Source organism: Etheostoma spectabile, chromosome 9, assembly GCF_008692095.1.
Source record: "Etheostoma spectabile isolate EspeVRDwgs_2016 chromosome 9, UIUC_Espe_1.0, whole genome shotgun sequence".
Lineage (NCBI taxonomy): Eukaryota > Metazoa > Chordata > Actinopteri > Perciformes > Percidae > Etheostoma > Etheostoma spectabile.
Window position 1 is genome coordinate 25,344,149 of NC_045741.1, and position 12,802 is coordinate 25,356,950.

The window sequence follows — 12,802 nt, forward strand, 5'->3', positions numbered from 1 at the left end:
TGCATTAACATTATCTACTTGTATTTCAGTGCAATTTGAGCTATTCTTTAAGATACTGTGGTGCTGCAGAGATCAAAGAAAAGCAACTATTTACTGTCACATTAAGCACCAGTGATGCTAAGCTGCCACAACAGCAAAAGCAAGAGCCAGAAAACACACATTTCAAACCCTCTATGTCAGCACCAGTTGCTCGATATGCTGGGAGAAGAGAAGATCAAGTGTGACAGAGAAAGAGAAAAAGCTGATGAAGAAGCACATAAGGGGGTGCCTTCACATCTGGATGTTAACCTACTATGCTATTTGAGCAAAATAGCTAGATCCTACATTTTCCATCATGCAACTCAATTGTATCATTTCACTAGAAACTCCATGCCTGGAATATGGCCACTATTTTAAACTTCTCACCTCCAGGTTGTATCTAGGACTTTTTCATTTCATGGTAATGCCAGCTTGCTTGCCATGCTAGCTCCAGAAGCAAATGATAGAAACCCTCTACACACTATTATGGACCTGCCTGTTGTTGTTTTTGCCACAACATGGAATTTAACTGCACTTTACCAACACTGAGTGAATCTGTTCATTTTCATTCACATCTTCGCATTGATTTTTCTGAACTGGCAGCAGTTTAATTTGCTTCATGTTCTATCTGTGCACACACCAGCACGTGCAGTGTTTGTGAGTGAAGGGAGAATTAAAGTGCTGTGCTTGTGAGGTGAGCTGTGTGGGCTGAGGTGTGACTGATGAAGTTTTATTGAGAATAGTGTGCATGCTAACTAGAGGATCTGAAACCATTACAAAGGTTTGATATTAAATCTAGATTTAGACCTAGTAGTCATATAAACCCATTAAATTATGCCTTACTCTCAATGATGTCACCCAGGCCCTGGGCGAAGAGGAGATCTTTCAGACGAGACACCTCCTCCTTCAGCTCTCGCACCAATCGGTTGTTGGGATCCTCATTGATAACAGCGTTACAGCGAATCTGTTTGGCGCGGTCTGCGTACCTGGGGGTATAAAGGAGAGATCATTCTATATGTGATACAGGTGAGGGAGAAGAAAAAAAAAGACACACACATCCAAAGTATTCTGCAGCTTGGCATTGCAGCTGTAACTCACTAAGGAGGTTTGACATGTGAAACTGAAGCAAGCCACAGTATTACGCAACACTTTGGTCTCACTGGCCCCCCCAAAGCCACATTTAGCAGCTATGTGGGAGGTGAAAGATGGAACGGAAAAGGAGTTTACCTGAGTGTGCTGAGGGTCTCATCGTAGTTAATGTCAGCTGGACTTAGGGCAGCTACCATTGCAGTACGAGAATTCCCCCCTGACACAATAAAGACGAAAAACACTTTAGTTTCAGTTTTTGGAGAACTAATGGATCAGTAAGAGAAATAGCGTTCATACCCAAATTTTCTCTCAGTAGCCAGGTCAAAACTGAATCTCTGTAAGGGATGAAGCTTTCCACCTTCTTCTTCTTTTTATTCTATGTATCACATTGATACAAACCAATAAAATCATTGATGTATTGCCATTAAGGTTTTACTATACTATACAAAATAATACTAAATAATTGAAATAAATTACCTTATTTGGCCCAGAGTCCTGAAAGAAAGTATAAATCAGAATTACATTTATTCTTCACAACACTTGCCTTATCTTACAGTGTACAATATGCAGATATACCTACCACTTCTGCCAAAGCAGAGATGACTTTCCCCAGTGTAGTTAGAGATTTGTTGATATTTGCTCCTTCCTGTGAAAGAGCAACAAGCAGAAGATGATATTGACACTGAAAATAGACACACATATTAACTACTTTAATAAGGATTAAGTCATAGTAATTGTTTCCCACTTAGGCAAGAAAATGGGTTTTAGAGCTGTTTTACTGTGTTTAAATATCCAAAATGCATTTGAGGGAAACATTTAACCTTAAGCCGAGTTCCTTTGGCTCCAGTAGAATCTGCCCTTTCACTGCCAGCCAAATCCACCAAACTTATTTTGCTGACCTGCAACAGAACATCCAATAAGTAGACTGCCAATAAGTAACACATTAGGTGATAAAAAAACTAGAGCTACTCATCTTTATTCTAGAAACATACTTCATTTAAGAAACATCTTTACAACTTTACCTTAGCATTACAGTGTGACCTTCAAGCAATCATTGATTTCCAATTTACGACAAGATTTTAATCAGTGTCATCAATCAGCTCATAGAGGCTACAGCTCAATGTTAAATGGATTCAGTCAGGATGAGATAAAACTCTACCTTCTCAGAGGTGTTATCAGTCTCAGCATCATAGCGTTTCTGGGTGAATATGATGTTAAAGACAGCATGCGAGCGACTGCTTGTCTCATTCATGTTGGTGGCAGCCACCGTCCTGCGGATACAGTAAAGATATTTTTATTTTGTTTGTGCAGCAAGATGTTTGTTTGCTCCACATTTGTCTAACAAGAAAGATGTCTTTTAACATGACAAAGCAAATTGTTAGTTATGTTATTTCTATTGTTGGTCCGAAAAATCTAATAAAGAAACATAATAGATAGAAATAATGATCTGAATCTTTGCATTCATCATAAAGAGCTTTATTTTTGGAATGTCAGCACAACTACAACTTTAATCTCTTCCACCTAATTGCACATGTCTTTAATGTATTTGTGATGTTTGATTCATGCCTGACATATCTAAACTCTTGGTACACAACATGAATTGCAGTCTTTCAATTAGTTTGACTATGCAAAACATTCTCTAGCAAGAACCAAAAATGGTATAAACTGCAAAATTTCAGCAGATCCTCTGGAACAACAGAGTGAAGTGCCTGAATAAATAAACAGCTCCATCACCTGGCCTTGTTGCCAGAGTCCATCAGATCCTGAATGTCATTGTAGGCAGTGACAGCCAGTTTGGACAGGTCCTCCACATAAGGTCCCATCAGAGGATGTTCTCTGACACGCAGGTTCCCTTTATTTTTGGGGTTCAGTAAATCCCGCACACGTTCACAGTAGATTTCCATGTAGCTTACCTATTCAGATTCATAACATTAGCTTGAACATTCATAACAGGTGTCAGCTTTAGGTTCACATACTGCAGACGTCTAGTATTGGTGTTTGTGTCTACACGCCTAAGGACTGCAGATAGAAATAAGCTTTCGGCTAAACTCATACAATACATCTGTTCTCTTTTTGTGGGATTAAATGTATATAATATTATAAAGTTTGTACAAATGAATGCATAAAGAGCTAATGACAGAGGGCATGCAATGCTTACCTCCACAGAATAGGACATGCTGTTGTCTGCATTGTCATTAAATTTGGTAAAAAGATCTTCACACAGCTGTAAAAAAGTTAAATAAGAACATTATTTCCGCAATAAAGATTCAAAATCATCTTTTCTTTCATGTATAACATTGGTCAGGTAATCATAATAAGTCTGTACCAGGGGAATGATTCCTTGTTGATCCTTGACATCCTGTTTCCCCATCATGGTGTAAGACTTGCCAGCGCCTGTTTGACCATAAGCAAAGATGCAGACGTTGTATCCCTCGAAGGCGTGCAGCAACATTTCCTCTCCGATGTCTTTGTACACTTGCAGCTGAGAGGCAAAGTTGATGTCCTCTGGCTGTGATCAAAAATCAATAATCAGCCACTGTAATACATTTTCTTATAAAGCTGACAAATGCAACATGAAGAGATTCAAATTGTGTGTGTGTGTGTGTGTGTGTGTGTGTGTGTGTGTGTGTCTTTGTTGGTGCGGCTGTACAACATTTGCTCTGTCAGGGTGAGGAAAGAGTTACCGAGGTGTGAGACCAGTAGGAGTAATCAAAGTTGAAGCTCTTGTTGTCTTTGGCCTGCTTGGGGTTGATGATGGCTGAAAGACAGGACAAGGAACACAAGTCAGAGGGAGGGTGAGAGCTGCGCACGTGAAACTGTATCTGAGCTGTGTCGGTGTCATGTTGTGCTAAGAGAACTGGAAAGGCCTTAGTCACCTCTTCTTTCTGTACTAATAGTCAGATGTATTGTTTCGACTCTGCACTACAGCAAAGCATTAGACTGCAGATGTATTGGGACAAGAAACCTATTGGCCTGTTTTTGGAACATGAACACAGATTGCTGAAAAAATGTTCCCCCCACTAAAGGTTGTAGCATGGACTGAAATAGTTGCCATCAACTTATTGTACAGTAATCCTGTTGGTGTAAAAAATGCCATTTAAACGTCAACACAGCCTCTTTGCCCGTATTAAGAATGCTTCTAAAAGTTGATTTAGAGACACAATTTACAATTACAATTCACACTGTGTACTTAAAGGCAAAATATCAGGTACAGAAATGCAAATTACTCTTTTCTAAAGGCATCTATCAAACTCAACCCTAACCCTAACTCAAGTATTGTAACACAACACAAGAACAATATATCTGGTGTGGTCTGGTGATGCCAACTATTTGAATGTTTCCTCCCTGCTCCCGGAGCTTCAGACACCATTTTCCCTGCTAATGCAGATCTGGTCGATAATAGAGGACAAGGCCCAGAGCTAAATACACTCTCAAGTAAGTGTACACACTGTTATTTCCTTTCTAAATTGCTACTGTTTCCAGCTATGAAATGTAGGCCAGTGTGGCTGACGTGGGTTTCTTGTTTCAGGCCCATTCATCCTCACCATGACAAAAGGATGAGGCCTTGTTTGCTGGGCATTACGTGACCAGTTACCTAGGAACATAGACGCATTATAGTTTACACACAGTTCCCTATTTCACATTCATCAGAAATCTGCGCTTATAAAAACATGGTTTGATGCTAACCACAGCATACATGTTTTCCCATACTGCTCATTTCTCCTGCAGTGCCGCAAATGGTCTACTTCAGTAACATGACACCACTAGATATTCCAGTTAGAACTAAATATCTACTTAGAATTGGAGGTACAGCTAACATTAATCAAGCAATGGTCATTAATGCCTCTAATCATCAGATTTGTTTATGAGTGACTGTATAGAAGTCACCCTTATTATCTGTTTCAGTGAACTCTGGTGTTGTTGGCCGTTGCAAAGACTGCTCACATATTCTGGAAATAAGCTGTGGCTGTGCATTTGTTTGCAAATAACACTAGAAATCAAATTGACACTGGTCTTGGCACCTGTCCTAACTAACCACATCCAAAGAAAATGCAGTTTCTGTAATGCAGCTTAAACACAATGCTAACAATATCTTGTAAAAAGAAACTATTACTTTTGTTTTTATACTGCATTTCTGAAATGTAGAATTAACACACATCCCTTCTATCATTGATAAAAAATAGACATTAAAGAACATTCCTCCTCCCACAATGTCTAAAGCTGCCACGTGATGGTAACAAGAAAAAAATTGATTGGCTTTTCCTGGTAAAAAAATAGTTGACCTAATTCTATAAAATCTTGATTCTACAACAGATGAAAGCCATCAAGTAAACCCAATTTAAAAGGAGACATGGATTAATTTCCCATCCTTTAAAATGAATAATCTGTAAGGCTCTAATTATCACCCAGAAGCAGAGCCTCCGCAGTACAACATCTTCTCATTGCTTTCTCATCCCTGATTGTGGTATTATTCATACAAGGCTCCCGAGTCCCCCCCCCCCATCAGATAAGTTCATTACTTTAGAGAGACAGTGATTGGCAGAATATACGAGTGTCCTAGTGAGACATAGGGCAGGGCTGCACTCAGTTGTTTGGGTGACGTTCTCAGTGGTCACAGCTTGCATGTCAGAGCAATCTCCACCTGAGGCCAGTTTTAGCAGCACTTTAAGCACACAGAGCACGTCTCCCATCTTAATCATACTCCCCTTTACTACCTGTCTTCTCTGTTTATGATGAAAATGCTTTTAATAACGAGTCGTTGAGTTTATAGATGACGCTAGGTCTTGAAGTCATGTCAGTGGGGGAAAAGTAATTAGATGGGGTACAACAACAAGTAATTTCTCTTCTGGCGGTGTGCTTACAAACTAGAGGTGGCCAGGACTGTATGCACGTATACGTACGGTATTTAAGCTTGCTATATGTAACTTTCTAAAATCTGATATCCATGCCTGAAATAGGATCCATCCAAAAAATTATCCACCAAGTAAACCATTTAAAATAAATGGAACATGCTCTGTTGTTGTTAAATAAATTGATTGGAATGGCAGCAAACTCCTGCCAATGTAGTGTGAATGAATTACTTCTGAAAACAGAAACCACTTATTGGACACTGATATGTTAACATAGTATCTTGCAGTCTGTTCTAATGTAACTTTTTATCTATAATTCAGTCCTCAATTCACAGATGTTTTGTAAATAATTGTTAGCTGTTTAAGATTTAAGACAAAAGTATTCACATCAAAGAAGCTGGTACCTGATTTCTTTAGGATATCATATCTTGAAAAACAACTTTAAATTATTTGATGACCAAAATTGTTTATGATATATGATAATGCAAAAATTGTGCACCTTTTTAACATTGATTCCCATTTTACTTACTTTCCTAAATACTTTTAAATACAGTGTACTATGGTTCAAAACTGTTGAAAAAGCTGCATGTTACATTTATAAGTACTTATTACGAAGCAATAGTTACACTGCATATCATAAAGTGCATTACATCACCTATTACAAAAAGATAGTTTACATGTTTAGGATCTATATGTTACTTGTTATTAAAGATACTGTAGGGTATGTTTTGATGTCATATCAGTGGTCAGAGATTTTATTTTACAATAATTAGTGGTGAAAATAGATATTATAGATAAACTATTTTTGATGAATACCTAATTTAAAAATGTGCACTGTATATTCACCAGGTGTAATCTTTAGTATACTAGTGTATATCCTATAAGTTTTGCATGCATTTACTACTATGTGCAGTTCAACTTTTACAGAGAAGCATTCATTGGCAATGACAATCTTAGATCTCAGAAACCTGCAAACAAAGCTTAATGTTTAAGAAGAAAATCACGCAGTAATGTATTTAGAATCTAAGACAGAAAATAGTGCAGGAGTTAAATTATGGGGATAGTATACAGTATATAGTATATACTAGTATAGCAGTATTTTGCAAACTGCACCACTGCTCCTGGTTATCACTGTCAATTATAGTGGTGATTACCTGCATTAGTTAAATTTGAGTTGTTAAACATCATATTTTCAGCATCCTATTATGACACATTCCATGCTTCTCTTTGTCATAGCTGCTGGGTCTTCATAATTGTGACTGAGTGATGCTGGTCCGACTGTCACGGATGACCTGCCCCAGTCAATAGGAGAGGAAATGTGGCTGCGTCAGCAAGTCTCGCTGAGGGGATGTGAACCCACTGACTGGAATCTGGAGGAGAGCCACGCTGAAGCTATATTCAGCAGCAGCGGCAGCACTGTACTGTAAGTGGTATGTCTGCTGTTTTATGCCTGACTTCTATACCCCTTTATAAAGCCTAAGAAACTTGCTATAAGACAGGGGTCTTTAACGTTTTTTTAAGCCAAGGACCCCTTAACTGAAAGAAAGATGGAGCAGGGGCCACCTGCTAGCCTGGAAATCCAGACCCAAATCTGAAAGATTAAGGATCTGGCATCGAGTAATGAAAGTCTCTCATCTCGAGGGGTGGCAGCAAGGGTGCATTTGAAAATCTCACGGCACGCAGTTGGATAACATTACGACCAAACACAACAACACACAGGTTGACATATCCAGAGCCCCACACGCTTAGCTACCAGTGGAGCTAATAGGTATTATGGTAATAAGGTATTTAATTATGCTAAAATTTGAATTAAGAGAAGCAGCATGCATTCACTCAATTTCCCCAAAAATAAATGAGATTTTTTTGAATGAGTGTCTACATTTAAACACAGAATATCCCACAACCACATCCATTTGCAGGAGTTGGGAAAGTATATACCCAGATACTCAGTAGAGTCAGTCAATTCACAAAATTTCTTACAAGCTTGTTGATGGAATATAAATCTCATAAGTGTATGCTCCCCACAATCCACTAAAGAGAGGCCAATTTTTTCTTGAGGTTCATCCACTGCATCTTAATTAAGGTCAGTGTGAGAGGGAAGATCTCTCAAACAACAAGATTATTGCCATTCTCCTGTTTGTGGGAACTGGGGTATTTGCCCACACAAGAGTGTCAGAGAGCACAAAGCAGAGAGTGAGAGACACACAAAAACCCACTCCTTCTTCATCTTCCTTTCCTCGGCCCAGACTACAAAAAGACAAGGGGGCATTCATACCCTGCCTCTGTAGCCACTCTAGACACTGCAACCAATGGGCTTTTCATGACATCAGTCTACTCCCATCCTCCAGCCCACATCCAGAGCCATTGACCCGATTTGTAAAAGAACAATCTACCCTGCTGAAAGACCTGTATTCTCACTGAAAGCATCTTTGTGTTCTCTGTGGATCTGACCAACCAGACGTTTTCTAGTATGGTTAACATATTGATAAACTCAGTTTAATTTCTGGATTTTAAGGTAGATTGATTAAACACAATCATGACTTAGGCCTCATAAAATCTGTAAAGTCCACTGAAATCTTCCTTTTCACTGAAACTTTAACTGCAACTTACCTGAGTGTAGAGGTGATTTATATAGTGGGGAATCCATCCCACAAGCTCAGATTTAACTAGATTCAGGTCTAAGAAGATCTTCTTGTGTTACTTAGATATAAAATAAACATGATTTAACTGTCATGACTAAATCTGAAAAATTGGCATTTTGCCATTCGCATCACCCACTTCAGTTCAATTGTCTTTGCATTGACTTTGTTTGCATTCAAGTCCCGCAATTTGTGTGAAACGTAGGCGATGGTTTTTTGGTTCATAAAATTAAACCGAAAACTTGTACACTGGACAGGTAAAACCGGAAATAGAGCCAAATCTAGCATCATATATTTTTACAATGGCTGCTGTGCTTTGACAGCCTGATTGACTTTGTATACTGTTGAATAAGCCAAATAGGATAGTGAATATGGCAGTGAATAAGCAGGAACTGTCCAAATTAGCATAAAATAAAGAACAATCAGACATCATACCAATCATTAGCATGGCAGCAAAATCCACTGTATTTCTTGTCACATGTACTTGATTAAAAACAAACCAATAATTCATGTATTTTTTAAAATTTTTAAATTGTAAGTGTTTAGTCTACTAGTTCACAAAATACAACAAATCCCACAGTTAAAATAAGGCGGCCCAAAAAAGTCACCCAGCTTGTTATCTAGTCATCAGTGACATGAGGAAGAAGGGGAGAGATGGCTAACTTAGGCCAAACGGTAAATATTTCAGGAAGCCTCATCCATTATTGACAAATGGCTTTACCTTCCTAAGCAGACTACGTATCGAGTATCTTTCCAGTCTCCTCTCGACCAAAGTCCTCACTCGGCACTGTATAACCCGAAGAATGCGGGGTACTCTGAACTACATACCTCAAAAACATATAACATATGGCCAAAAGAACAAATACAGTAGCTTTAGCAGGAAACATTCCTGTAGTTAAAGGCAAGTACACGATGGGTCACACTCCCAAATGTTTATATGGATTATTTTATATGGACAATATATCATGTTCAAAAAGTATCTTCTATTACTGTGCATATTAAATATTAGCATTTTGTGGCAGATTTGAATAGAAAGATTAATGTTGAAAATGTTGATTAAGGAGCCATTTTTAAATATGGCTTAATCTGGCTACATAAACAGATAACAGGCCTTGCCCTAAATAAATATAAGGTCAAATATGCAGGAGATTATGTCACCTACTGCATAATGTCCAAGAGATTTTCTGAACAGGTGATTTCATTTTGATAACTGTTCTCTTGCTCGCTCTATTTACTAACCGAAAAGACCAACACTGTAGTAATTAAACAATCTAGCAGACAAGCTCAACAAGATTTTTGCTACAGAAAGATTTCAATTATCTAATTTCTTATCAGTTTCTTAATAATCTTCTTATGAAATTAAAGTGGATAGTCAATATATTTTCTGCTCACATCATTTCTCTTGAAATAGGTCTTGCTTGTTCACAGTCACTCCCGGCACTATGCAAAAGGGAATCATCTTTTCAGTGAACCCTTCGCGCAATGGGGTCAGAGGTCAAGATCAGGAATAGCTCAGAAAAGCCTGAACGTGTGCCTTTTGGTTGAAGAAGAACCCCCCCAGCCCAAACGTATATCTAGGTGGGGCCTTCTGCCAACCACTTTCCAGACTTCTGATGCCCATGCAGTGTGTAGAAATTGTTTATGCAATCTACGTTGCAGTATTCATTAAAGACACTAAAAACATAAACTAAGTACACAAGACACATACTGAAGGTACATTTTAAAATATTCTTAGAGTACTTACTGGTGGTGTTTCCAGACATCTGAATGATGCATTTGCTTTCTTTTCCGATCTCCCTTGAATTGAAGGGGCGGACACGCACCGCCACCTTCACAGAAGCCCCTGCCATTGTGCTTTCTTCCTAGCACCTTGGGGTGCCTACTTTAGTACCCAGGTGTAGGGCCAGCAGGTCTGCAAAAGGGATCAGTATGCATCAGTTCATTATGCAACATGGCAAGTGTTGTATATTATGTTATATGTTAAAAAACTGAGGTCTTCTTTTCTTTTTACATTTTTGTTTTGACATTTGTGAGGGCAGAATATAACACCTTAGGGTTGACGTAATCAGCCCAATAGAGGAGGGCAGGGCTATGTGGCTGTAACATGAAAAGACCATGCATGGTCAGCTACAGCCAAGGGAGATGAATAATAAAGCTAGCAGTAACAAAAGAAGTGCGGCAGCAGCTAAATGTCAGGCTATTTCTCTGGATGACAATGGCTCCGAAACCAGCCCCAAATCCAGGGTTTGACTCCATTCAGCAGCTCGGTTTGATCAACAACTCGTAACTCATCATACTGTCTCCTGAAAGACTAAATATTAACATTAAATCACTGTGTGGTGTCCTCATGAGTGATTTAAGAACAACCATGACTCATCTACTGTGGTGACCAAATTACAATTATTTAATTTTTTCATCAATAAGCTTTAACAGTGAGCAATGTGATACAATTAGCTTTTACTGCATCCCCGGGGTCTAATGGCAAATATTATAAAGCTATCATAATTTATAGCAAATCAATAAGAGAAAGAGAAAGAACTTTATTCATAATGCAATATTTTATATTTTCAATGTTGTATCAATATTCTGAGTATGCTCCTATGCTTTGTGACTCAGATGTCTGTCATCATAATTGAGTGTTGTAAATTCGCTGTGTCACCCTGCTTCCTGGTACACCCTCTACAGCTGGCCCCTAAACATTCATGTAGCTATGCAAGTAATGCTGTCACAATGGAGTCAGTTATGGTTTTTAAGGTGCTACTGTACTGTATTATGAGAACAAATCAGGCTTCATCAAAACATAAATACTGAATAATATAAAACATTCAACATCACATTCAATATTGTTTTAATATCTGAAATTAAATGATGAAGATGAAATTCATAAAGCATATCACCCAGGGCAACAGAATATATTGTGTGAAAAAACAGTAGGCCTACTTAAAGTTTTGAAGATTAAAATGTGTTTTCCCCATCAACATCCATGTTCATAATCTTCTCATACAGCTGCTCAGACCAATCAGCTGATGATGCAGCTCAGCTGGGCGGCTACCGTTTTTCCAGCGACAAAGGCTTGTAATATACCTCCGGATGATGGTGTGTATTGGATCTTGATGACAGTTAGATACAATTTTACCTCGTCACTTATAAAAAATGATTTCACTGGTGGCTTTTTAGCATGACAACAAAGCCATAAACCACATGTCAACGCCAGCTAGGGTGCCATATTTGGCTAGACTTAAAGTGATAATTCATTGCGGTTATTACTTTCTACTTCTTGCATCATTGTCATCTCTTCAGTTAACTGTAACACGTCTTGCAGTTTACCTTTTGCCTTATGACAGGGCATTTATTCGTCCTGCTCACATAATTAAAATACATTTTATCAAACAATATGCTATAAAATAGGACGTGCTATGTTACAGAGCAGCTTTATGTCATTTAATCTCTGTAGCCTAATATCTTTACGACATTGACAGCCACTCAATGGCCGCACCCTATGCTCATCTCTTCCCTAGGGCTTCAACACGAAGTAGCCTAAATAAAGACTGCCTCGTTAAAAATGCATTACTGGCGGGGCAATTGGAAAATAGAAAGGTTAACCTACCTCCCCTGTGCCAATAACGTTTTCTCCCGTGTAGAGACCGTATTTGTCGTGCTCGTGTCCGTAGCTACTTCCACCTCCTCGGGTCTCCTCCGGGTCTGGCACCGGCCGTGCTAACAGCCTCTTCTCTCCATGAAAACGGGAAGCGCTGAGGTTACCCACCAACCCACCCCCCTCTGCTCTGCTCTGCCTTGACAGTTGGGACCCAGGAAGAAAAGGAAGGTGGCCGCTCGGTCGTTTGGATGTTTGGCCGGTTCTTCACGCTCCGAAGCGGTCAAAATGGCCCTATTGTCTGCCTGTCTTTGGTAAGGATGCTCGAGCTCCCCTGAGCCGGTGACATCACCACCGAGGGAGGTAACAGCATCAATGCAGTAGTGGGAAGAGAGAGAGAGAGAGAGAGAGAGAGAGAGAGAGAGAGAGAGAGAGAGAGAGAGAGTATGAAGAGAAGGTAAGGCAGGGATCAAGACAGGAGCAAGAAAACGCCTAATATAAAAAAAAACTGCTGAATGGTTTTTATTCAAAGTTCAAAACCGGCATGCACGTTTTACAGCGTAAAAGTTTAGAATGCTGTGGACAACGGGATTATTTGTCTTTATTATTCT

The 12,802-nt window shown here is 39.1% G+C and overlaps 1 protein-coding gene across 25 annotated transcripts in view; it reads right to left on the minus strand.

The window, feature by feature from the left end:
• Window positions 1-12,562, minus strand: part of kif1aa (kinesin family member 1Aa) — a 43,428-nt gene extending 30,866 nt beyond the window's left edge. For 8 of the 25 annotated variants that reach the window (XM_032526971.1, XM_032526973.1, XM_032526972.1 and 5 more), the window contains exons 1-14: window positions 12,204-12,562; window positions 10,341-10,508; window positions 3,792-3,865; window positions 3,434-3,616; window positions 3,266-3,331; window positions 2,842-3,020; window positions 2,267-2,378; window positions 1,929-2,006; window positions 1,688-1,753; window positions 1,585-1,602; window positions 1,405-1,483; window positions 1,246-1,324; window positions 862-1,004; window positions 160-198 (exon numbers count right to left, since the gene is read on the minus strand). In XM_032526971.1, coding sequence (XP_032382862.1) covers window positions 160-198; window positions 862-1,004; window positions 1,246-1,324; window positions 1,405-1,483; window positions 1,585-1,602; window positions 1,688-1,753; window positions 1,929-2,006; window positions 2,267-2,378; window positions 2,842-3,020; window positions 3,266-3,331; window positions 3,434-3,616; window positions 3,792-3,865; window positions 10,341-10,446 — 1,222 coding nt within the window. In that variant the 5' untranslated portion in view covers window positions 10,447-10,508; window positions 12,204-12,562. The remainder of the gene's footprint in view (window positions 1-159; window positions 199-861; window positions 1,005-1,245; window positions 1,325-1,404; window positions 1,484-1,584; window positions 1,603-1,687; window positions 1,754-1,928; window positions 2,007-2,266; window positions 2,379-2,841; window positions 3,021-3,265; window positions 3,332-3,433; window positions 3,617-3,791; window positions 3,866-10,340; window positions 10,509-12,203) is intronic. The other 17 variants (XM_032526984.1, XM_032526983.1, XM_032526974.1 and 14 more) reach the window with 6 other exon arrangements.
• Window positions 12,563-12,802: the final 240 nt, after the last annotated feature.